Below are 26,147 nucleotides of genomic sequence, written 5' to 3' on the forward strand. Positions count from 1 at the left end.
TTACCCCTGGGAGATCACTGCAGCAAAGTCCCCCATGACGACTTCATGCCAGCTGTCACTGCTCCTGCTCACTGGGTGACCCCAAGCAGGACAGGTACCCCCAGAGCCACCCAGCCGGCCCCCAGCACAGGGAAGGGTGTGTGGGGCTGGGAGAGGGTTCCTGTGGCAGGACAGGGGGAGATGAGCTGCTGCCACCAACCTGGCTGCTGGGACAGACAGAGCCTTCCATCCATGTCAGCCCTGCTCCAACCCCTGGGGTGCCAATCTTTTGGGGTGCCCCTGCAGTGGTCACCACCCCCACCATAACAGGAGCCATGCAGTAGAGCTCACCAGCCACCCTTGGTGGCTCCTGGCTGCATATTTGTCCCTGTGGGAGCAGGACAAGGCTCTACACCCACAAAGGTCTGGGGCAAGGAGCCCATGGGGGCACAGTGACTGTGGGGAGGTCACCAGTTCCCGGGTTTGCAGGAGCACTGTGAGCCAGGACCTCACCTCCACACAACATTATTCCCCCGTCCCAGCAGGAACATCTGCCCGGGAACACCAGCAGCCCCCGGCCAGCCCAATCCTGGGGGTGCTGGGGCGGGAGAGACGGGTGCGAGGCACGAGACAGAGCCCAGGCGGGAGGTGACACGGGTTTATTATCTCACAGCAGCGGGCGGCAGGCGCAGGCACATGCAGATACAGGGCCCGGCCCGGCACGCCTGCTGGCCAGCGCCAGATCTGCACCCACCGCCCGCGGGCCGGCACCAGCCGGGGGCTGATAACGCCGGTCCCCCCGCCCCGGCCGCAGGGAGGGGATGGGGGGCCCCGCAGCACCCACCCCTCTGCAGTGGGTCACTCCCGGCAAAGGGACTGGCTGTCCCCCGGGACGGTGGAGAGGGACCTTCCCCCACTCTATGGCAACCAGCACCGAGCTGGGGGGTGCAGGAGTCAGTGGAGGGACCCCCAAAACCCCACCACAGCGCAGGTTGACCTCACCAGCAGCGCCAGGCTGACCTCACACGGGTCTGGCTGTAACAGCCACATCGAGCACAGGCATCAAGACAGGCGGGGAAGGGACATGGGCCAGCCTGGGCCCTGGTGGCACTGCAGGGAGGACGGACACACACACGGGACAACCCCTTTCACATTGTCACAAGGCAGCAAAGCCACTGGCCATAAGAGGCAGGGGGAGGGAGTGAGGTAGGGGTTCCTGCACTACCTGCTGGGGCAGGTCCTGGCCAGCACCCAGCCACAGGGCCACTGGTCCCCAGGCAGCTGTACAGGAGGAGCCTGTCCCCACTCAAGTGTCCTGCTGGTCCCCCCCACCTCTGACCCACAGTTTTAGTGGTTGTGGGGTCAGGATGTACCACAGCACCCAAGGACAGCAGCTGCAGTGGCTTCCCTGCCCTCTTAGGGGACAGGTGGCTTTGGCACAGCACTACTTTTTGGTATTCCTGGTGGTGGGATCTCACCATGGCTGAGCTGGGCTCCTCTGCCCCTCAGAGCTTTCCCTGCTCCAGATCCCACAAGGAAACTTCCTCAAGGGGAAGTAGCATGGGAGTGGGCAGCACCACTGGCAGTGCTGGATTGTCACTCTCCTGGGGGGTGACTGCCACCTCTGGGAAGCCCAGCCTGGGCAGGGCTGCTGGCACTGCAGGGGCACTGGGGGTGAGACACTGGGACAGGGAGAGCCAGCCACAGGGACAGCTATGGGAGACAGGGCTGGGGCAGTGCCCAGGAGGGTCACTGAGGGAGAGCAGGGGGTCCTGGCTGTTCTCTTCCTACAGCTCCACATCCCACCAAGCCTCTGCCCCGAGCTCTGGGAGCTCACCTGAGGGCAGAGAACAGCAAGGCACCGGGACTGCAACACCAGACAAGCTGCCAGTCATATCTGGGAGGGATTGGCCTGAGACAATACATAGTTAATTACAAAATAAATTCCCCCCACCCTTAGAATAAAAAGAGCAGCAGACAGGACATGCATCTTTCTGGCCCTACAAAATAAGGCACCAGTTACAAATGAAAACCAGATTGTCTTTGATATAAAAGGAATTCCCACGTGTCGAAGGCAGTTGATGTCTGAGTGCATAACAGGGAGTGATCTTCACTAGCTTTGGGTTGGCCAACCTCATTCCTTGGCCACGGTGGCTTTCTGGAACAGGGGAAGCTGCAGGAGGGGAAGAGAGAAGCTGTTAGGGCTGGAGGAGAGGGAGGCAGGGAGCTGCCTGCACTCTGTGGTGGGCAGGGCTGGGGAAGGGCAGGTTCCCTGAGAGGCTGAAAGCTTCCAGGCAAGTCCCTGTGCCCTAGGAGCTTTTGGCATTGCCAGCTGCCAGTGCCCAGCTCACCTTTGTGAGATCCACACCAGTGAGGGCGCGCACGGAGGTGGGAATCTCAGCCAGCAGACGGTTCACCTCGGACATGGTGTTGTTATTGTCTCCGCTGAGAATAACAATCTCATCCACTTTGGAGAGGGGAGCAGACACTTTGGCAGCGATCTAGGGAAGCAGGGAAGGAGGGTGGAATGAGCAGAGAGTCAAGGAACTGGTCAGCAGCCCACTGGGCAAGATCCCTACACATCACACAGGGCCTTGCTGTGCTCGCAGGAGACCTGGCCCAGCCTGGGAGCTCCCCAGTGCTTGCCCAGGGCAGGGGAAAGCTGCTCCCTCCTCACCTCAGGCAGTGCATCCAGCACTAGAGCCAGCCTGGCAGCTTCTCCATACTGCTGGAGCGCTTCTGCTTTCAGCTTCAGCCCCTCAGCCTCTGCCATCCCCATGGCCTCGATCACAAAAGCCTCTGCTTCTCCAATCTTGCGGATCTTTTCTGCCTCCGCCTGAGCAAGGAGGATTTGCTTCACCCTGGAAAAGGAAATCCAATGCTGTAGCAGCCCAGATCTCTGCAGAGAGCCCACGAGCTGGGGCAGCACTGTGCTCCCAGTTCAGGTCAGGGGCTCACTCACTTCTCTCCCTCAGCGATCTGCTGGATGCGATAGGCCTCGGCCTCGGCCGGCTGCCTCACGGTGGCCATCAGCTCCTTCTCCATCCGGATCACCTCCTTCTCCTCCACATCGATCTGCTTCTTGCGCTGCACCACCTCGATTTCGATTTCCTCCTGACGGATCTTCTGCTGCTCCCGGGCGCTCTGCAGCTCGTAGGCCAGCTGGGCCTCTGCAGTCTGCACAGGGGGGAGAGGAGAAGAGGGGTCTGGGCCACGAGCTCCTGTGCACAGACATAAGGGCCCTTGGCAGGACCTAAAACCAAACACGGCTCCTGCTACTGAACCTCTTCCCAGGGGTGACATCCCAATATTCAGTGCTGTCCTTCCCTGTGCACTTTTCCCACACCACTTGAGCCCAACCAGCTCCAGGTTCAGCCTGGATGACCCTCCCTACCCTTTCCTCTCCTCCTAGTCCCACCAAATTTCTGCAAACAGGAGAGGAATCTGCTGCAAGAGCTCACACAGTGACACACAGTCCCAGGTTCTCCACTTTCAACTCTCCTAATAGATGTAGGAGAAAGAATCTGACAAGCCCAGAGCCATCAACACCATCACAAACCCTCCAGGGAACAGCGGTGGGCTGTGGGACACTCTCACCTTAATGTTGACCTCCTCAGTGAAGGCAGCTTTCTGCAATTCAAATGCCCGTTTGGAATCTGCTATTTTGGTATCTGCCATGAACTTGACATCCATCATTTCTTTCTTGCACTCTGCCTCCTGCGGAGAGGGAAAAGAAAGCAGAGCTTCAGGGGGTGCAGTTGGAGCTAAACAGGCTGCTCCGGGGAAGGCTGGCACATCTCCGGACTCACCCGAATGCCAGCATCCCGCTCGGCTTCTGCCACTCCAATATCTGCATCCCTTTGGACAGCTGCAATCTGAGTCTTCCCCAGGGAGCTCAGGTAATCCACTTTATCATAGACATCCTGGGGAGGAGAGAATAAGTCACAACCACTTCAAACAAGCGACTCCATCTTGCTCCCTCCCCGCTGAAGCTCTGGGCAGCCACTCATGCAGTCAGGCCGAGGTCAGAACGCGCCATGTCAGCTGATCCACACAAACAGGCAGGGCAGGGGGAGGCAGGCTCTCCCGACATCTTCCCTCGACTCCCTGGAGGCTGGGTTATCAGCCAGCTCTCTCCACGAGCCTGTTTACAGAGGCAGCTAACCCGGTGCTCTTGGCCCAGCTGCCTGGATACAGGACATGCTGCGGCGGCTGTCATGGAAACTCCCGGAGGGCTGGGGCAGGCTGTCAGCTGGAGCCTTCCAGCCAGCTGCAGCAGAGAAGCCAGAGCCAGGCTCTGCCCTGCTGCTCCTACAGCTCTGTCCATAGTGCAGTGCCCGATGTCTGGGTGTACCTTGATGGTGAAACTCAGGATCTCGATCCCCATGCGACCCACGTCAGGGGCTGCCACCTCCCGCACCAGCTTGGCAAACTGGTCCCTGTCCTGGTAGATCTGCTCCACTGTCAGGGTCCCTGCAGGGGGAAGGAAGGTGAAGCACTTTATTTGGAACAGGTAACACACAATGACATGGGTCTAAGCTCAGCTACATCCTTGTTGTCCCTTATCTCTTGAGGCCTGGGCACAAGGCTGTAATCCTCTGCCCCTGCAGTGGCACCAACATCTCAGTCTCACAAGTGCAACCACCACCCACACATGCTACTTGTAACCCACAAAGGACTCAGACATCTCTTACTGCAGGCAATGAAAAGTCATTTATCACAATGCACAGCAGGAGCTGCTGGAGGGGAGATGCCACCTCTGCAGTCGGCAGAGGCAGGTCCTGTGTGCCAGCTGCAGTGGCAGCGATACCACTGGGGCCAGCCAGCTGAGGAGGGACAAAGCCACTCCAAATGCCTTGAGGGCACGAGTGCCTCCGCACCTAGGATGGAGCGCAGGTGTCCCTCCAGCGTCTGAAGGACCACGTTCTTCACATCCTGCACGTTCTTCCCCAAGAACTGCTCACAGGCCACAGCCAGGAGCTCCTTCTCGGTCATTATCTTCACCTAGAGACAGGAAACAAAACCAAAGGGACTGAAGGTGCCTGTCCAGGCACTCTACAGCAGCAGCAGCAGAAGCAGCAGTACCACCACCAGGCTGCCAGGCCCCCGTGCTACTGATGCTTCAAGGGATCACGCTGAGCCCCCTCCACACTGAGCCAGGTCACTGGACCAGCCAGCGAGCCCCTGCTCACTGCTGTGGGGGACAGCCCTGCTGCAGGCACACACCAGCAGCCAGGGCACACATCTCTCCAAACCCTGACAGCATCTCAGCGTGAAGAGGTGCTCCCTGCAGCTATCTGTCCCACAGCAGTGGGGACAGAGCCTGGTTCTACCTGTCCCACCTGATGGAAATCCTACCAAGAGCCCTGAACTACCAGTTCAGTCACTGCACCAACACCAGCACCAGGAGAGGGCTTGCTATTACCACTCCTGGCCAAAGCCCATTTCGTTACCTTTCTCTTCCTCCTCCTTCACTAGAATTAATTTTTCTGAGCCAGGAAAGGCAGAGAACGAGAAAGAGTCTGATGTGCCCAAGGAGTAGCTTAAAACAGGGGCTCCATTCAGTGTTCCCTGGAAGGAGAGATGAGACAATATGGTCACAGCACACGGGTTTGTCCTGCCTGGGGCAAGGAGCTCCTGGCTGTCCTTTGAGGTGTCCCCAGTGTGTCATGGCCAGGACTTGGCTGTTCTGCTCCATATGGTCAGTCTGGTGGTGATCCCTAGAGATGGGATACAGCCACCTCTTTCACCTCCCACTGTCAGAGCCAGGTGTAAAAACATCCCCATTCCAGACAAGCCAGGGTCCTGCTGGTCACGGGGCTGCTTTTTAAAGGCAAAGTGGGTTCCAAACCCCTGTGGGGTGTGTTAGGCAGCAGAGATCTGTGCTCACAGAGCTCTACAGCACACAGCTACAAGTAGCTACAACCCACCAAGGTGACAGCTCCTGGTGGCCATGTCCAGTGTGAGGGCTCAGGCAAAGCCTGGACATAGAGGTGTCCCTGTGCCTGGCAACACCAGAGAAGGGAGCAATACCACTACAGCCACACAGACCTCCAGGTCCCACAGCACCAGAGAAGGGAGCAGTGCCACTGCAGCCACACAGATCTCCAAGTCCCACAGCACCCTCTCATGGAAACAGCTGGGCTGGGCAGTGTTTCCTGTCCCACAAGGGGCTGGTGGTACCCCATGTCCTGCCCCAAGGGCCCTGGCTGGACCTGGCTCAGAGAATTCCAAAGCCTCAACTGCACCACAGGGGCCCTCCAAGGGTCCCAGTGCACACTCTTGAGGGGCTCACAGCCTACAGACCTCATCCTGACACCTACAAGAGCGCTTCCAGCTGGCAAAAGCAACACAACTATTTCTTGAGAAAGCCTTGTTTGACAGCCTGCTCATCCAAAATGATCCCTCTGGAGCCAAACAGCAGCATCTGACCCCCACACTGCCAAAGAGCAGGACAACTGGGATGGAGCATCACCTTCTAGGGGGAGAGGAGGTGGACCTTATTAGATGTGGTGAGCTGGCCAAGATTCACCTGCCACAACCCTGTCCCTCACAACATGAAGAAACATCAACCTGGGCTGACCCTATTTCCTAATGCTGCTTCCCAGGTGGGATCTCTCGGTCAAAATGCCAGACTGAATCACAGCTAAGCATGGTAATCCTCTTCTGCATTGTCCCAAAACCTCTGGGATCCTTTTGGGGTCAAGCCCCAGCGGTTTCTCATCCCTGCACCCAGCAGTGTGCTCTTCCCACACAAGGGGGAGTTGGGAGAGCTGCTGTGGAGCTGCACCCAGGAGTGAGCCCTCCACAAGGTTTTTGCAAGTATCAAAACCAATTAGACTCAGCAGCAACATTTATGGTGTGCATCTGCCAGCAATTCCACTTCTCTAAACAATCCCCACCCTCGGGAGCTGCGGGGAGGACAGAGCACGGAGTGGGATGTTTGTTAGGAGGATCCCTGCGGTACTTAGGAGCAAGGAATGGTTTAGCCTCTGAATAAAGCCAGCCAGTTTACACTGTTGAGCCCTGGACAGCTCAGAGCCTGGCTCTGTGCAGAATATGGACACCAACCTCCACAGCAAAGGCTGCACAAAAGAAACAGGGGTTGAGCAATTTGTGCTCAGCGTGTTTGCAGGATTTCAGGCAGGGCACTGCAACACTCGGCGCTTCTTCAAATGTCATTCCCATCAGAGGGAGAGGACTCAGCTGGCAGGGAATCAGAGTCTCCATCCAACAATCCGGTGTGGAGGATCGATACCGCCGCACCCCGCTCCAGCTCCAGCCAGCTGCACTCGCAGTGAGGGGCCAGTCGAGACAATCCAATTAGCCTGAGGCTCAGGAAAATGGTACAGAAGGATGTGGAGCCCAGCATTGGCCTAAGGCAGCAGCATCCCAGCACATCCCAGCACCCAGCCAACACAGAAAGGAGGCTACTGGTGAGCACTCATTACATCCCTCTTCAAGAAAAGAACAGCATCCTTATGCACATTAACCACTTCTATCATTACAGAAAAAACTCTAAAAGCTCTTTCTCTAGAAATAATTTGTTTTCCTTTTTTGCTCAAGCTCTAAAAGGAAAAATGTTTGCCTCAAAAGTACTTCTGCAAAATTAAGGTAACCTGTGCCATGCATATCCCCAAGAGCCTCAATCCTGCTTTCTGTGAGGCAATTCCTTGCCTCTCACCTTTAAAATTAACTGACAGCAAAAAAAATGAACAGTGGGAAGAGAGAGTAATATCAATGAGATGAACTGAGAGTTGCATTTTTGAATCAAGGCACCTGGTGATCCAGCTCTCTGCTACCACACACCACCCAGCCTAGGCAGGCAATGGAGGGATGTCCCAAAACTAGGATAAAAGGGAATGCTGCCTTCACTGAAACAGAAGGAAAAGCCTACAGATTTAAGAAATAAGTGTGAAGTGAGCCATGGGTGCACATATTTTGCCAACCATGCAAAGATCACTGGGATTATGTGACACCTTAGCAGCTAAATGGATATAAAGAACTGGAAAACAACTGAAAGGTGGATATACAGTACTGATAAGATGAAACCAAGGATGGTTCACATCATCAGTGTCAGGACTTGCCCAAGATGCTGGCTCCCATGCTGGTGCTCTTGCATGTATCCCTGTTTCCCAACAGCAGGAGGATGATGGATTATCTGCTGTTGAGTCACGGTCATGCCCAGCCCTTCTGTCACATGTGACAATCCAGAAACTGCTCCTGGCTGAATTCAAACCCTCACATACATACAAACACAGCTCCCCTGCAGCATCAGCTCAGAGCAAACCAATGAACTCAGGAGGAACCTGGGACACCTGCTCTGGGAGCACTGGGGGAAATCTGTCAAGCGCTTGGTCTCAAAAGGGCTGCAGCAGCACCATAGTGGTGTTCCCTGGGGGAGCCTTCTGAGCCATGAGGGATTTTGGTCACATCACTGTGTCACTCAGCAGCTACCCTCAGCTCCAGAGCTCCCCACAGGGAATGTGGCAGCCACCTCTCCTGTGATAACACACCTGGACATGCCTCGGACACACGGTGACCACAGCCCTGTGTGCACTGAGAGCCACTCTTGGTTTATACACCCAGAATGAGCTGTCAGGAGCAATTCTCAAACCATGCAGCTGCCTATTCATGGAGCCAAATTCCCTCAAAAGCTAACAATTCCCTCCCAGCATCCTCCCCAGGGCATGACTTGGGCACAAGGACAAACTGTACCAGGGCAGCAGACCTCAGACTCCCAGAAGAGCAGGGTTCAGTGTGCTGTCACAAGCAGCAAGAGCTGGTGCTTACATTTGAAGAAGGCTGGAGAGAATCAAAATTCAATTCAAGCCAGAAATTTCACACGCAAATCTTAGTGCCTGGAGGGACTAAGTTATTTTTTTTAAGCTTTAACTCACCGTGAAGAATTACAAGGTCCACGTGCTAACAATAATAATACAAAGCAATATAACGCTCGATGCCATCTCTGGAGGGAACAGCTCAGTCCTGTGGGGTCACACATGGCTCCAAGGGCACCGTGGCACATCAGCGTTCCACAAACACATCAAGTCACCCCCACACACCTCATTTGCCACAGGGACAAATGAGATACCAGAAAAAAATGATTATGGGGAGAGAAGAAGAGGTCACAACCCCCATCACCACACGGGACATGCTGGAGTGTGTTTGAACCAACAAGGACAGCGTGGTTTTGCACAAGGGTTTGTTTCAGAGCAGTTGGCTTCTCTGCCTGGACAACAGCAACCTCTTAAGGGGCAAAACCAGAGGTAAGTTAGAGACATGCATTCCTGAAATGATGTTTTGGAGTTACTGTACCTGTGCCACACCTGTGACAGTTATAGCTACCCCCTCCGCCGTCTCTACGTCCTCACACCTGGGCTGTAACGTCATTATCTCTAGGGAAATCCTGCCAAAAAACGTAAAATATTTGCACGTTTCCAGGTTACAGACACTCACCTCTTCCCTTTGCATCTCCTGCCCCGGGCTACCTGCCACACTCCTCACAGGTAATGCAAGACAGGCACAGAATGCAGCCGAGGGAGCATATCTGTGATTGGAGACAGACACGGCACTTTGGCTAAGAAGTAGATTTTCACATAATGCTTAAAGGTAATTTATCAGCAAAGGCTGGAAATGATCCTGTGACCCTTTGCCTCCTGCTGGGCTAGGTGAAGGGCCAGAAGCTGGCAGCTTTGGGATTCCAAAGGGCCCTCAGTCAGAGGCTCGCTGTGCTGCACTGCCCAATGCCGCAGCAGTGCAGGATGGTGTCACTGGTTTAAAAGCACAGCACGGAACTGGGATGCTCCCACTCGCTGCACAGGAGCCCTGTGTTTGGCAGAACCTGGCACTGATGCTGCAAGAAGTAGCCCTGGATTAGCACTACCACAGACCTACCCCCTGATCTGGTTCATCTCTCCCTCTATTTTTCCAGTGTTCCATGACCCAAAGGCAAATGGAAATGAGTCTCCAGCTCTTTAAGGCCAGGCCTGTAGAGCATCAGGCACCCAGGAACAGATCCTGCAGCTCCAGAGCTTTCTCAGTCACCCAAGGTGGGCATGAGGTACTCTGGTCAGACCCAGCAGTCTGCAGGTCACAATCTGTAAAAACAAGAGACATGCCTGGATACGGCAGGCTCTGTTTCAGGAAGCTCCCGTGTCAGCCATAACGAGCCGGAAAGGCGTTGGGAGTCAGGACAGGGAGCCACAGGGCAGAGAGCTTGTGTCAGTGAACATTAGGTCAAACATCTGAACCATGAAGGGTCTGCCCTGGGCTGCTGTGTGCAAGCTGAGTCGCTCCAGGATTGGCTGGAAGTGCTGAAACCTATCCCTGCAAGTTCATGCCTGCCTTGGCCACTGTCCTAATTAAACTGGCACGCAAACCGGGAGCTGATAAAACAGATCCCACTGTCCAGGACGTGCACAGGCATTTTTTGCCATGTGCATTCAGAGCTTTAATCAGATACTGTAGGATTTCAGCCTTCTGAAAACCTAATCTACACTTTGAATTTGATTTCCAAGCTGTGCTGCTGCTTAGCTGGCAGTTCACAGAGATGTTGGGTCATTGCTGGCTCATAACTGCCCACAGTGCCAATGCCAGTCCTGTGTGCTGCCGCTCATCCGAGGTCTGTGCTGTACTTTCAAACGTGACGACATCCAAAATGGGCACTGTCTCCATGTGGAGGAAGAAGGGCTGAGTGGAAATCCATAGCCAAAACTGCAGAGCCAGGTACAGCTGCAATTTTCCTACACGTGTACAGGTTTCCTTTTGAAACGACACAAAACCTGCCTTCCCACCTGTCCCAAATCCTGTACAGAATCCAACCTGGCCTGCCTGTGCCTCCACACAAAAGCAGATGCCCTTCTGCTCTCCACCAAGCACACAGTGGAAACAGTGCTGGCAAGGAAAGGGTTACAGCAGGAGCAAATCTTAGGTACAGCAATGCTGAATTTGGGATTTGCCAAGGATGCACCTGTCTGCATTACCTATAAACTGTGGAGTGCCTCAGGGCAAGTGCTGGAGAAGGGGAAGGAGAGGAGGGTATTGAGATTTCTGTCCCGTTAGAAAACCATTAGGTTTTGTGTTATCCTGCTGCTGCTGCTGCTGCTGCTGCTCAAAACAGAGGGACAAACAGTTAGACAGGATGTTAGGAAGCTGGTGGATTATTACCTGTGCAACCCCTGTTACGTACAGTGGGACCCCCTCCGACGTCTCAACATTCTCGCAGCGACAGAGGATGGTCATAACCTCCAAAGACACTCTGAGCAGCGAGGAATAAGGGTAGGACAGCAAATACACAAAGCAGTTACCAGAGAGTAAGACACTCATTGCAAAGGACAGACGAGACTTTCAGGTTTCAGCTTTTCCCTGCTCAGTTTGCCTTTCTCCCACTGCCCACTCCCAGGGCTCCATAATGACAGGGCAGATCAGCTTTCCTAGTTCTGGTGGGGAGTTTACACCATCCACTTGCCTCCTTTAATGAGGATAGGCAGGCTGGGGTCTCGTCTCCACCCTGCACATGAAACTGAACCATCTATCCCACCTGGACAGCCAGCCTGGAGTCAGCTGGAATTCTCTGTTGAAGTAATCTTTGCACACAGAAAATTCCTTTTCGTAATAATTTAGATGCTTCTATGTCAATATTTAAGAGAGGCCAGGAAAAACGAAAGTGGCAGAGACCTGGCTACCCACCCCTGGCTAAGGCATTGAGGAGAGAATCTGCTTCCAAGTGCTGTCCTGGGAAGCTGAATTAACACCATTTGGCTCCCCCAGAGGCATATTAGACCATGCTGTCTCTCTCCCTGCTTTTATTTCTGATCCCTAAACAAGGACAGCGTTTTGTTTTCCTTGTTTTTTCCCCAGTGCTCAAGGTTGCAGCAGAATAAGTGCCCAGCACCCTGCCAGCTCTAACTGTTCCTTTTGTTCCCAGGTTAGTGCTACCTGGCGGGACGCCGCTGACAGCAACACAATTGCTGCTGTCTCTCTTGCTCGCAGCACTGGCAGTTCCAGAAAAAATGTCCTAATTTCAGAGGAGGAAATCTGCCTCACTCTTCATGTTAATGCAGTGGGCTCCATCTGGGGCACAGCTTATGGCATTTGGGAAAGGCTCTGTTTTTGAAGGGAGAATTAAGCCCCATATCCCGTGGTGTGAACCGGGGGTATAGATTTTAAAGTAAAAGATTTGTCTGGGTGCTGGAATACCTGTCAAGAGACCCATTTGCTAAATAATGCCCAGATCTCTCCCACATAACAGCTCATTCCTGGCAAGCAGTTTTGGCCCTGGATTCAGCCTATCCTTAACTTAATAAATCAGCCTCCCAAATATATCTGTTACCTCCTGCACTCAGCAGGTCAAGGTCCCACATCGTTCTCTGCACTTCTCACGTAAGAAGAGTAGGAGCAGGAACCATTTGTTCAATTAACAGCTCTCCCAACAAGATGTCTCACAAAAATTCGGGAATGAAGCTTGTCTGGATTAAACACAGCAGCAGCCAAGACCCCTTGGAGCAAGAGAAGGTGCATGACTCCCAGGTGAGCAGTGTATCATCTGCAGAGTGAGGGCAGCAACATGCTCAATTGTCTGCTGGTGGCAACACATGAACAGGGAAAAGAGGTTGGAAGACCAGGCAAGTAAGGGTTAACTACAACCTCTGCCCATCACTCAGTGCAAAACCCAAAAGTCACATCTTTATCCTTTGCCCTGTTATTTTTTTTACACAGATGGAGGAAGCCTGCATGTATTGGTGAGCATGAGGGATGTGTTGGGAGAGAGTTAGCATTCCTACAGATCCTAGAGACAAAGAGCTGTATTAGCAGGACAGGAGCACTACCACAGCGTGTTAGCTCAGAGACCAGACCGTAAGCAGCAGCAAGCACAATCCATGACTGAGAAAAGGGAGAGAAAGGCAGTCCCACGGTTTTAAATCAGAACAATCTCCTCCCAAGGTGAGAGCAGTCAGCAGATCTTTAGAAAGAGAGACTTGAGGAGCAGGAGGGGGCACTGCAGGCCACAAACAGGTTTGTTACTGGGTGAGGGGTTGGGCCATACTGGGCAGAACTTGGCTTCTCTTGTGAGCTCGTGGATGAGCCAGCCCAGTGCCCTTGCCAGCACCTCTGCCAGAGCCTCAGAGCTGGGAAGGTCAGCAGAGCTCTCTCCCTCTTCAGCACTCACTGCACCAGCACAGGAAGAAACACACTGACCAGTCAGGCTATGGTTCTCTCAGCTTGATGGGTTTTATGTAAAAAAAAAAAAACAATCAAAAGACCACAACTAAAAAGGAAAAAAACCCAAGCAAACATGATTGTCCTGGGTTTGAGGAGAGGTGTGGACAGAGAAGCTATTTGAAAAGTACTTCAGCTGAAAGCATGGGATTTCTTTTTCTGTGTCTTTTGCACTGTGTACACACAGCTGTCCCCATGCAAACAGTTAGCAGAGAACTCTGATGCTCATCCATGGTTTCATATCCAGTCCCATGTTCCTAAAGATACTGCTGACAGCCCCATTGGGATTGCTTTGCCTAATTCCTACTCCAAAAAAAACCACAAATAACAGGGGTCTCCTTACCTCTGAGTGTCAGTAATGCACCACCAAGCCCAAGCCCAGCCTCCATACACATACTGCTTCTGATCAGAGCCACAGCAGCCACCTGCAGCACAGCAGAGAGCACAGAGACACTGGGATTATACACATGCACATTGCTCTTGTGCAGGGAAAAACTGCATCCAGAATGAGTCATTAGCAGAACAACTTCACAACAAGTCTGCCCACTTAGGAACCCAATGCTCTTCCTCACCTCCATGGGCTTCCCATGGCAGTTTTCCCAAGGCAACCTTTTTTGGAACTGTCTTATAAAACTGGAAAACAGTATTTGTAATAATTCAGTATGAAGAACAGTAACACACAGAAACTGACTGTATTTCAAACCAGGATTTTATTTTAGTTTTGCTAAGCAGTTTAAGCACTTTTAGCAATCAGAATCAATGTTGGAAATGTTCCAACATCTTCAGCTGTGATGTCAATTGTTATGGAAAGCCACATAAGAAATCCATTTCCTTTCCCTCACCACACACTGCAAACCACCCTTAAATTCCCAGAGAAGCTCCCAGCACTGGAGCAGGGAAGAACCCTTGACCTCCCCCAAAATACCTCCTAGTTCTGGCTTGTGCAAGTAGCGTGTGCCTGATGCTTTGATGGTCCATCTCAGAGCTGGCAGTGCCCAGGGTTCAGGCAGCCTCCAGAACTCCTCTGACACAGTTAAGATTGATCCCAGTGAAGCTGGAAGATGCTGTCTGGGTTTCCATACCTTTGATTTAAGGAACGAGACACCTGCTGCCTTTCAAGAGAGCACCCTGCCAGTGACCAGCCTGGGAAGAGAGGAACTCTGCAGCTCCCTGGTTAGGATGCAGGCTGGGAGGATTAAGCCAGAATTCCCTCCCTCCTCGGCTATCCAGGCTATCCATAATCACACTTACTACAGCAGTGCCCCAGGGCCTCAGGAAGGTGAGCACTGTACCAACAGAGCAACAGAGAGATCCAGCCCTGTGGGATGGATCTAGGCAGGCAAGACAGAGCAGGTACAGGGGAAGAGCAGGAACACGGAAAACAGCGTGGCTGTGGCAGCTTCGGGTTGTGGGAGGGGAAAGGGAGAAGCAGGAAGCCAGCAGACCTTTCAAGAGAAGTGACCATTACTAAGTTTGCTGCAATAGGTCACAATGAAGAAGGAAAGGCAGCACACATCCAGGCCAGTATGCTGGCAAGAGGGGACTGCCCTCCACATCCTCCTCTTCCTACTGATCCTCCAGTGTCTGTCCATCATCTGCTGTCAGCCAGCTACTGTCTGCTACCAGATGCTGCCTGCTTCCAGATGCTGGCCAGATACTGTCTGCTTCACTGGCTTCCATGTGATGGTTGACAAACCAGCAGATCAGCCCCATCTACAAATCTTCACCCTTCTTTTTCAGTAGGAATTAAACACAAATGGGAAAACGATTTACAGACTTTTACAGATCTCCTGTTCTCCCCAGACTAGAGGAATATTCTCTTCCGTCACCTCTGAGCCAGCCTTTGGATGGCTTCTTCCTGTAGCTGGAAGGCTATTTCAGCCAGGCAAGTGTTACAGCAGCTGATGATACAATATCCTGCAGCAACCACAAGGCCTTTAACATTTCTTGGAGGACGTCAGCCCAGTTAGCTCAGCCTTTCAGCCAGGCCCTTGTTTTCCAAGAACAGGAAGGGAGGTGTTCCTGGCAGTCAGGAAAAGCAGCTCCACACAGAAGGGTATTTTATTTCACAGGGTCTATGTGGTCTTTACCCAACTCTGTTAATCGCTTCTTAATAATCTGAGAAAGCTCTGCACCCTAAACCCACCATTGCTACAGAAACATGTCTCTTCACACCGATGTTCTTTTTCTTCCGCAGGAAATGCAAGGGATACCTTATTTAGTATCACACCCAAAGCGAGCTCCACATTTGCTTCCTGGTGCTGCACAACACGGTCTACTGAGCTAGATTATATGTCAAAAAGTGTGCAAAGCATAAGAAAAAGCAGGGAAATCTAACACATTAATGAGGAGCAGGATGCCAGCTGGTTGCTTTCATGCACGTTGGACATCTGAGCGCAGCAGAGCTCTGTTCTGGTAAGGCAAGGAGCTGAGGGCTCATTTTCCATGGCAGCACTGCCACCTCTTTCTCAATTCTCAGAGAGCAAGCGAAAAAGGAACCAACAAAGCGAAATCTTTGCAAGGCTAAAGAATAAACCCTCTTGCACAATAAGATTTGGCAGAGAAATTGCCTTTTCCAGCTATAATATGCCCACTGTTCCAGCAGCCTGGGTCTCACAGTCGCTTGGCCACTTCCACAAACATCCACCGTGCTCTTCCGGGGCAGTGTTGTGGGGCCACAAACGGAGGATTCATAGCCAGGGAGCTGCCAGCCAGCTTGGCCTCTTCCCAAAGGGGTTCCATGTTCAAGCAAGAATTCCCAGAGCCAGGAGAAAGTATGTTGTCTGTTTGTTTGGGCTTTTTTTATTTTTTTTTCTTATGAAATAAGATTAATCGCTTGGGAGTTGGTGGATAAAAGGAGCTCTCAGCAGATGCAGGAAGCTGCTGCCCTGATGGATGGCGGGCAAGGAAGAACGTGAGCCTCAACAGTCACAGGGACACAGGGCTCAAAACATCCAAGCTGGGACAATCTGAACAAACTCTGTGTTGTTTGCTCTCCCCAGGTAACTTGGGCACTGAGTTACCACCTCTCTGGCAGGAAGTGGCGAGCATTCCGAAACTGGGTCGTGGTAAACAGGCTGCTGAGTGCAGACAGACAAGGAAAAAAACTGATAATTGAAAACAGTTACTGACAAAAGAGATAATGCAGAGAGAGAGGAAAGCAAAGGCATACATAAAGAAAATCATGTTCTAAAGCAGGGCCCAGACTAAAGTCACTGTCTGGCTCTTAGGCCACGCTGTGCATATAAATTAGGCTTTGTTCACATGCAGAAATGGCACAAGGTTAACAAAAATTAATTTAGAAAGATGCAGGGTTCTGAGTTTGAATCCATAAAAGCCTTTGATGGTCACTGCAGCAGACGAAAGCAGATTATGCTGGTTATCTTGTTTTGGATGTAATCTATATCAAAATGACTAAATGAGTATCAATGCTACAGAGTGAGTTTAAAAACACATTTAGCAACTTGTAAACAGAAACTCAAAGAACACAAACCACAATGAAGCTACAAAACAATACCACAGAGATACTACCCAGAATTCCTCTTGGAAACTAAAAGGAAAGGCCTGAGGCTATTGTCCACCTCCCTCTCCTGCCATGCTTTCCAAAGAGTAATTTGCAAGCCCTGGAGATTTAACAAGCACCTGACAAGGAAACCTGGAGCTCCACCACCTGCAAAAAGGTGAAGAATTACCTCCTGAGAATGAAACATCACAGAGGAGCTGCATAGAGGCCCTTTGGAGCACTGGTAACCTCATGACTTGAGACCAGCTGTGATGCTGCACTCTGTCAGCAACCACTGAGCATCACAAGGAGTGAGAAACCAGCTGTGGGGAAAGATTTTTGGCTTGCCAAAATGACAAACTGAAACCTGCAGGAGTGCTCAGTTAAACCTGGCAGAAAACCATCTGTAGTGCCACTACAAGTTTCCTGCACACAGCTTGCCTGGTGCAAGAGGTAGAACACACCTCGACCTCAACCCTGGGGGACAGTTTGAACTGAAGGCATGAACACAGACAGGGTAAAACCTCACATAAAGCTGGAACTGCACCAGCTTTAGGGCTCAGGTGGTTCTTGCCGCTCACCTCATCTTTCCACAGGACACAGCCTGGACCTTCTCGTTCCATTTTCATGCACTCAACTGTTCTCACCTCAGTGTAATCTCTGCATTTCTCCTTACTGAACTGCATCAGATTTCGTTCAGCCCATTGGGTCAATCTGCTGAGTTTGTTTTGACTCTAATCCAGCTCTTCAAAGCTCTCAAACCCATTCCCAGCTCAGTACTCTCTGCAAATTCAATAAGCACATTCTCGATTCCATTATCCAAGCCAAAACAAGGGACTTACTTGATAAATTCTTTCAGCTGAACAGTGAGCTACTGTCAAGTTCCCTGGCAATGGTTTTCCAGGCAGTTTCATATTCATTTTATAGTATCTGAGAAACCAGTTCCTCCTTGCACTGTGGACTGTAGGTCTCTTGCAGGAAGGGATTGCAAAGCCTCGAAAAATCTTTATTTCAAGCTTTCAACTTAGAGCAATATCATGAAAATACCAGTCTCAAAATCACAATCAGTTCTTGCAGGGATAAGAAGGATGCAACACCAGGATGGGAGAGTTTAGGGTGGCTCTGGAAAGGCTGACTACCCCTGACTGCTGGGGTGCAGCAGGAAATGTCTACACAAAACTAGAATTAACTGCTACTTCTTTTTTTACTCTGACAGACATCAAGGAGCCCCAAAGGGTGTGCACTAAAGTAAAGTTTGAGAAACTGGACTGGAGTGTATTTCTCAGGCTGACTTCTGCTCACCCAAGGGGGACTCAGATTAGCTGGACATGGCAATTATGTATAGTTGTGTTGCAGCGTTCTCCTAGGAAATACAGCTGGGTTAGCTGGGTTGCATTCCCCTGATCTTTCTCCTTTCACACCCTGAATTTTTGCTGACGCAGTAGCTTTTTCTCACACAGGAACACAGAGGGCTGGGCCAACCTTTCCCTGCCACGTATCTCCAGGTGTTCCCCTCAGAGCTCCTCTGCTGCTGGACTGCTCCCACACAGTGCAATCCTGCAGCCCACCACAGCCAGAAGGAAAGTGCCCCAACTGCAGAGATTTGGGCAACACTGTTTGGTAACTGTAAGACGAACGTGGCCGTTAGAAATTATATTTCCTTATTACGAAACTCTGTGGAAATATTACAGCGTTATATTTCAAAATCAGCAGATCGATCCATGAAAGCTGCATTCAACCAGACTGTAACCCAAAACCAGCATTTCACAGCCTATTTGGCTGGTGGGAATATTTAGGTATTAGGATGAAGAGGTACTTTGTGTATCTCCTTGAAAACTCAACTGGCTCCAGCTGTGCTTGCAGCGGGCTCAGTGATGCGCCAGGAGTCTGCCAACGGCTCCTCAGAGCTTGCACCAAACATCACCCAGCAAAGTTAGACCCAAAATTTGGGAAGATCATCATTGCCTCCACAGGGCTCTGTGGGGCATCCTTACAAAGCCTGGGCCCCACAATTCACCGGTGGATCACTTAGCTGAGTGCAGTTTCTTAGAAGGAGATGGATGTTGCTCAACAGGGGAAGGACGTGAGTGCCAGCAGAGAGAGCTGAGCCCTGCCCGGGAAGCAGCTTCCCAAATAAGGCTATGAAGCTCCACTTTCCCAAGGCACAGCTGGCTGCTCCTTGAACACTGGAGGAACTCAAATATCTCACAAGAAAGTGAAAAGAAAGAACACCCCTCCCCAGAAAACACCCACATGCCAGGGGAGGCCCAGGACTAAAGGCCAAGGGGCACAGGCTAAATTTATAATAAAGAAAACTTTCAACTGGCTTCATGATTTGGAGGTGCCTTCCCACAAAGTGCAGACTTTCAAATAACAACTGTATGACAATTCAAGACTGCAAGGCAAAAGCCTGTTTTTAGTAATATTTGATTTAAATTAATTTAAATGTATTTAATATTATTTTGGTTTATTGGTAATTATTATTGGGTTCTTCTTCCCTTCTCCTCTCTCCTCAAATCCAACTTAGTATCATACAAATTAATGCTGGCCCTCAAGGTCCTTTCTGTTTTCCTTGGAGGAACATGACTCAAGTTCCTGGAACTACAACTGCTTGTAGCAACACCCTCCCACTAATGCCCTGGCAGTTGCTCTGCACAAGAGCACAGAGGAGCTGCAGAGCTCCCACAACCTCTCGTGTGCCCCTGAAGCTCCCAGCTGGTGCCCTCAGGAGACAGCAAGTGTCTGCAGACCGAGTTGTGCAGGAGCAGAGGAAAACCACATCTGGTGGCAGCTCCAAACCCCATTCTGACTGGCAGAGCCTGGGGTGATCTCTGCACCCTTCCCGGAACACGGCTGTACGTCCAGGAGTGTCCTTGGCTCGCTGCTCCAGGCTTTGGGAATGCACAATACTTGGAACTGCCAGTAGATGCCACAAATTCCTGCTGGCTCATCCTGCAAGCAGTGTCTTGTAAACTCCACAACTGAACAGAAGCAAACCTGAGCTTTAAGACTTGAGGGCACGCCTGGAGCACAGCTTCCCAATCTTCCCACAAATGTGGCATTTCACCAAGCGGTGCCAATTTTGACAGGTGTCTCTTTGGAGGGAAGCACAACATCAGCTCTAGATTCCACTGGGAACTGCAGAGATGTGCACGAGACCAGGAAACCGAAAGGAATACTGCTGCTCCGGGAATCTGGCAGGTGTGGTTTGTAATATGCCCACAGCGGGCATATTTGTTTCCAGGACTGCAGCCTGTTCCTGGCATCTCCTCAGAAATTCCCGTAACAGGTCTGTCATCTGAGAGAGATGAACTGATAACAGACCAGCCACAATCCACTGGAGACTTTGGCTCCAAAAACACAACAATGTAGTCCCACAGGCGCAGTGGAGCCATGACTGAGGCACATCCTTGATGTTCATACGGGTGAGTTTAGGTCTGAAGGTCACAGCAACCGCCCCAAAGCTGGGCCAGCACTAACAAAGGGGATGTGACATGATGGAGGACACCTGAAGTGATCAACATCTGTATCTAAACTGGTTGCTACCTTGCAGTTGGCCCCAGTCTGTCACAGAGTGAAGCTCCCAGCCCTTACATCACCTAAGAATAACTAATTAACCTAACAATAATTAATTAAGTCCGGTCCACCTGCAGCCTGGTCCATGCCAAAGTGCAGTCGGGAGCTTTGGCAGTGTTGGAGCAGCTGCAGGTTGAGTCAGACGCTGGAGATTTCACTTGGGGTTTATTTAACCCCAACCTCAGCCACCAGCTCAGCTGCTGGTAACATTCCACACACCTGATGGGCATCACCTGCATCCAGTGTCAGCACCACCAAGAGTCCAGGTGACGTGCTGGTAAGGAAGCAGCAGCAGGACGTGATGGATGAGATGGGCACCCCAGGGACAAGCCTGCAGTGCGCTGCCCCAGGGGGGTGCTCACACCCAGCTCCCCTTCCCCAGCAAAGCTGTTGGCAGGGGACCCAGAGCTTTGCCGGTGCCACTGCCTGACATCATCCAAAATCAGCAGCATCGGGGGAGTTGCTGGCACCAGACCTCGCCCACTGCTCTGTGCTGTAGGGACCCCACCCTGGAGCCCAGGGGTCCATACAGCAGGAGCTGCCCCCTGTCCCTGCTTCACAGGGACACCCCCAGCACCTCAGTGCCCACACACAGCAGGACAGCCCTGGAACAACACTGTCCCATCATGACACAGACCCCCACTCAATGTCCCCTCAAGGAAGGATTTCCCCCCGCAACATCCCAGTGCTCCCTCTGGGGACCTCCCACCCAAATCACAGGGCATCCTCCAGCAGGTACTGCCAAACACCCCCCCAGGATCCCACACACTCCCCTAGGCAGACCCCACCAGCTTCCTGGGTCCCTCCACAGCAGGGATCCTTCCTAATGCCTCAGAGCCCCTCCCTCACAGGGACAGACCCCCATTGCACCACCCAGACTCCTTCAGTGCCCCAAAAAACCCTCAGGTCAGCTCTCCCCTCAGCACCCGATCCCATGACAGGGACCCCTCGAACCCCTCACAGTCAGGGCCTCCCAGTTCTCACCAGGGACCCTCCTAGCAGACCCCACTACAGAGATGCTCCCCAATTCTATTACAGATACCCCCACAATTCCCTCAGAATCCCCTCACGACAGGGACCCCTCGAACCTCTGACAGCCCCCTCACAGCCAGGACACCCAACTACCTCAGTGCTTCCCCCCACCCCGACAGGGACCCCTCAGCCCCTCTCTCGCCGATCATCCCGGGCCGTACCTGACACCACCAGCGCCTCGTTGGGCCCCACCGTGTAGCAATTCCCCATGACGCCCACGCCGCCGCCACCGCCCGCCCCCATAACCCCCCGCGCCTCGCTCGGCGGGGGCGCGGCCCGCGGGTGCCGCCATCTTGGGGAGGTCGCTGCCGCACCCCTGGGGGCGGGACCGGGGCCTGCCGCCATGTTGGGAAGGTCGGCACCTCCTGCCGGGGGGAGGCCTGTGGGCGCCGCCATGTTGGGGTGTGCAAGGGTGGGTGACACTGCATGGGTGTGCAGGGGGTGTGTGTGAGTGAGAGACCGCAATAGGTTGCGATAGGCCTAGGGTTAGAAGGGAGTTTGATTTCATGGCTCATCAGGGGGTTGTGAGAGAGTCGCTGTGTGGGTGTGCAAGGGGGTTGTGAGACCCTGCATGGGTGTGCAAGGGAGAGTGTTTGTGACTGCAGAGGTGTGCAAGGAGGGTGTGAGAGTCACTGCATGGGCATGCAGGAGAGAGACTGCAATGGGTATGCAGGGGGGGTGTGACACTGGGCGTGCAAGGGGAGAAGGGTATGTGACCGCAGGAGGTGTGTGTGCACTGCAGCACGTGCATAGGTGTGCAAGGGGGGGTGACACTGCACGGGTATGCAAGGGTTCAGGGGGGTGTGCTGCAGCGTGTGCAAGGGAGGGAGGTCTGTGTGTGCTGCAGTGTGTACACAAATGTACAAGGTGGGATGTGTGTGCTGCTCTGCGTGTGTGTGCGTGCAGCACCCCCGCCTTACACGCCCATGCACACACTGCAGTGCACACACACACCCCTTTGCACACTCATTCCGTGTCACACACACACACCCTCAGACGGAGCAGGGCCTGGTGAGCACCTGTGCAAGGGCCGGTGCCCCTCACATGCCCACCTGCCCCCGCAGTGCCACAGCCCCTCATGCATCCCCATTTCACCCCACACAGGACTCGACGGGCTCCCCCATCACCACCATCACCTTTATTGTGCAGGAGCAGTGGAGGTGGCTGGGGAGGGTCCCACTTTGTCCCCCCCCAGCCCCACCAGGCGCTCGCTGCTCTCCCAGAGCGCCCGCGCCAGCCGGTCATCGCGCCCCTGTGGCCATGGCTGCTGGGGGCCACTGTCGGTGAAGTAGCGGCCGCTGAGGGGCTCGAGGCCGTCCCGCGTGGCACAGTCCAGGACCACCTGTGCACCCTCAGACGGGTCCAGGAACAGCAGCCAGGCCAGTGGCAGCAGCAGCGGCTTCAGCCACAGCGGCGCATGCCGGAACAGCGCTGTGTTGACAAACCCTGCACGAGGGACAGCAGATGTGGAGTGTCCCCTGAGCACATGAGGGAGATGGCCGTGGTGGCCTTGGCACAGGCAGTGTGGCTGTGAATGTCTGCTGGCACTGCCACACCTGCCCTGGCTGTACAAGGGGTGTGTGGGGGGGTGTCAGTGGTGCACAGGGCTCTGTGAAAGAATACTTGTGTAGGGGTCCACTGTGCAAGGGGACACACCATGAAAAGGGACATGCTGTGCACAGGAAGGTGTGTGCACAGGGACACATTGTATAAAGGGATACCTGTGCAAAAGGGACATGGCAAAGGGGGACATGCTGTATAAAGTGACACTGTGAAAAGGGACACGCCATGCAGAGGGACACACTGTGAAAAGGGACACTGTACACAGGGACACTGCTAAGGGACACACCATATAAATGGACACGCCATGCAAAAGGACACATGTGCAAAGGGACACACTTATATAAAAGGGACACTCCATGCAGAGGGACACATATGTGCAAAAGGACACCCTGTGCAAAGAGTAACAACCATGCAAGGGAATAATGCTCCACGTGCAGGAATTCCCTGTGCAAAGGCTGCACCATGTGAAACACTCCCTGTGCAACAGCAGCCCCAGTGCATGTGACTTCACTGTGCAAAGCATGAGGTCGGGACACACAGAGACACAAAGGTGTGCAGAGCACACCCCCGGCAGACGCCGATGGTGAGCCCACCCAGTGCAGGTCCTACCTGGGTGCACGGCGTAGCAGGTGACCTGTGTGTCCTGCTCCCGCGTGGCCAGCTCGCGGGCGTGCAGCACGTTGGCCAGCTTGCTGTCACAGTAGTCCTGGAAGGCAGAGAACAGCCCTGGGGGAGGGCGGCCCAGGGACTCGGGGCGCAGGCGGCCGGCGCAGTGGGCGCTGGAGGCGACGATGACCACCCGGCTGGGCCCGCAGCTCCGCAGCCGCTCCAGCAGCAGCTGGGTCAGCAGGAAGTGGCCCAGGTGGTTCACCTGGAAGGGGAGGCTGAAGCCATCCTCTGTCGTGCCCCCGGCGCTCACCCCTGCGAAGAAGGCAATGGCAGCCCACGGCTGGTGCCCCAAGGGTGCAGGGGGCATTTGGGGTCCTGGCACTCACCCGCGTTGTTGATGAGGAGGTGCAGGTGGGGCTCCTGGCGCAGGAAGGTGCTGGCAAAGGCTCGCACTGAGTGCAGGCTGGCGAGGTCCAGGTGCATGAACCGCACCTCTTCATTCCCTGTCTCCTGTGGGCAGGGGAAGGGCTGGGGGGGCAGCCTGGGGTGGGGGTACCCTGCCCTGGGTGGGGGTACCCTAAGTAGGGTGGAGGTGGATCCAGCTGGGGACAGGGGGGATGCTTTGGGGTCTGTTTCTGGCCCAGGGTGAAAGGGCTGCAGCATGCTCAGGGGCTGCAATGTGCCAGGCCCCCCAGCATGAAGGGAGTGCCCATGCAGCTCCCCCCATGGTACAAGGTGCCCATGCCTTGGGGTGTTTCTGTGTGCCTGTTGAAGGTGTCCCTGGAGTGTGCCATGGGGTTCTCCTGGGAGGGCCTGGGGGTTTCCCTGGTATACCCACAGGGGTGTTTAGGGAGTTGCTCATGTGATGCCCAGAGGTGTCCCCTTGAGTGTCCTAGTGGTGCCTAAGGGTATCCGGGATGTCTCCTGGGGGTGCCCATGGGTTTCTCGGGGGTAACGTTGGTGGGCTGAGGGAACGCCATGGCAGTGTCCTCAGGGTGCCCATTGGGGTGTCTGGGGGTGTCCATGTGATATTCAGGGATGTCCCACCCTGAGGTGCCAGGGGAGGTGTGCAATGGGGGTATGCCAGGTATCTCCTGGAGTTGCCCGTGGGGTGCCAGGAGCGTCCTGGGGGTGTCTGCGGATGCCCGCGTGCTGCCTTGGGATATCACATGGATGGGAGTGCCCAGGAGGGTGCCCGGAGGTCCCCCGGGTGGGGTGTCGGTGCGGGCGCTCACCGTGCGGATGCGGCTGGCGGCGGCCTCTCCCCGCAGGGCGTTGCGGGTCGCCAGGATCACTCGGGCCCCGCACCGGGCGAGCTCCAGCGCCGTGGCCGCCCCGATGCCGCTGCTTCCCCCTGCGGAGCGGAGGTGAGCGGGGGTGAGCGGGTGCCAGGCCCGCCCCGGGTCCCTCCCGGCCCCTCCCGGCGCTCACCGGTGACGATGGCGGTGCGGCCGCGCAGCGCGGGGCGGGCGCGGGGCCGCGGGGCGCTGCGCAGCCCGTGCCGGAGCAGCGTGTACAGCGCCAGGAGCAGCCCCACGCACAGCAGCGCCCACCCCATTCCGCCGCTACGGGGGAGATCCCTTTCCACCCCCCTCCCCGCCCGGCACCTCCCGGTCCCGCCCCGCCGCGCTGGGGCCGCCCCGCAGTCGCCCCCGCCTCCCCGCCGCGGCGGGACGGACCGACGGACGGACGGGCAAGGTACGCTCGGCTCGAGGGGAGGGTAAGCGAGGTCGAGTCGTGGTCCCGAGGAGAGGGTGAGTGCGGGTCAGCGCAGCCCCCCGCCCCCTGTCGATGCCCCGGGGGACAGGGCAAGGGGCACCCGCTGTCCCCCCGGGCCAGACCCCACCGCTCCCGCCCCAAGGGGCGGGAGGTCACAGAATCACAGGATGGTTCAGGTAGGAAGGAACCACACTGGAGGTCACCTAGTCCAGCCCCTGGAGCGCACTTGGGACTGTGACCCAACAGTTTGTGAATATCTCCAGGGAAAGGGAGTCCACCACTCCCCCTGGAGCCTATTGTAGGGCCTAGTTACCTGCACAGTAAAGAAGTTCCTTTTCACATTGAGGTGAAACTTCCCTTGTTTCCATTTCTGCCCACTGCCTCTCGCTCTATTGCTCAGTACCCCTGAGCAGAGCCTGGCTCCATCCTCTGACACACCCCCTTTCAGCTTCTCAAATACATGGGTAAGATCCCCTCTGTCTGCTCTTCTCCAGGCTAATTAGGCCCAATCCTTCAGCTTTCCCTTCTAAATGAGGTGCTTCAGTGCCCTCATCTTCCAGGTTGCTTCCAGGCACTCCATCTCTCTCCTGTCCTGAGAAGCCCAGAACTGGATGTAAAACACATCCCTGGAAACATTTGAGGTGAGGTTGGACCTGACTGAGTTGAAGACTTCCCTACTTACTGCAGGGGGTTGGACTAGATGACCTTCAAAAGTCCCTTCCACCTCAACCCGTTTTTGTGATTTTATCACCTTCCAGTCCTCACCCTCTTCCCTCCCACACCACCAGCATCCCACCACATCCCCCTTACAGGACATCAGGCTCCTTCCATCCCATCCCAGCCTTGTCCCCCACCTCAGGCTCCTCTCCTCTGTGGTCAGACACTCGGGGGGAAGCTCCAGGTTGTGGTGACACGAGTGAAGACAGACAGTCGAGAAAACAGAATG

General features: G+C 54.2%; 2 protein-coding genes across 8 annotated transcripts; both read right to left on the reverse strand.

Moving 5' to 3' along the window:
* Positions 1-622: 622 nt before the first annotated feature.
* On the reverse strand, positions 623-21,601 carry FLOT2 (flotillin 2). 7 transcript variants are annotated; one of them, XM_051809162.1, is made up of 11 exons: positions 21,472-21,601; positions 13,544-13,625; positions 9,298-9,388; positions 4,860-4,983; positions 4,334-4,452; positions 3,789-3,902; positions 3,577-3,696; positions 2,942-3,156; positions 2,657-2,840; positions 2,331-2,480; positions 623-2,152 (listed from the first exon to the last, which is right to left on the reverse strand). In XM_051809162.1, the coding sequence occupies exons 1-11, from the start codon at positions 21,551-21,553 to the stop codon at positions 2,114-2,116; spliced, it is 1,320 nt and encodes a 439-aa protein (XP_051665122.1). In that variant the 5' UTR covers positions 21,554-21,601; the 3' UTR covers positions 623-2,113. The 7 variants fall into 7 exon arrangements, with proteins under 7 accessions (XP_051665122.1, XP_051665124.1, XP_051665123.1 ...); XM_051809164.1 differs by lacking the exon at positions 9,298-9,388 and adding an exon at positions 9,439-9,529; XM_051809163.1 differs by lacking the exon at positions 9,298-9,388 and adding an exon at positions 11,149-11,239.
* A 111-nt stretch (positions 21,602-21,712) lies between these two features.
* On the reverse strand, positions 21,713-25,099 carry DHRS13 (dehydrogenase/reductase 13). Its single transcript, XM_051809169.1, has 5 exons — positions 24,914-25,099; positions 24,718-24,836; positions 23,869-23,992; positions 23,483-23,794; positions 21,713-22,756 (listed from the first exon to the last, which is right to left on the reverse strand). The coding sequence occupies exons 1-5, from the start codon at positions 25,038-25,040 to the stop codon at positions 22,449-22,451; spliced, it is 990 nt and encodes a 329-aa protein (XP_051665129.1). The 5' UTR covers positions 25,041-25,099; the 3' UTR covers positions 21,713-22,448.
* Positions 25,100-26,147: the final 1,048 nt, after the last annotated feature.

Source organism: Manacus candei, unplaced genomic scaffold (assembly GCF_025592945.1).
Source record: "Manacus candei isolate 608988 ecotype Guabito, Panama unplaced genomic scaffold, ASM2559294v1 h1tg000076l, whole genome shotgun sequence".
NCBI classification, from domain to species: Eukaryota; Metazoa; Chordata; class Aves; order Passeriformes; family Pipridae; genus Manacus; species Manacus candei.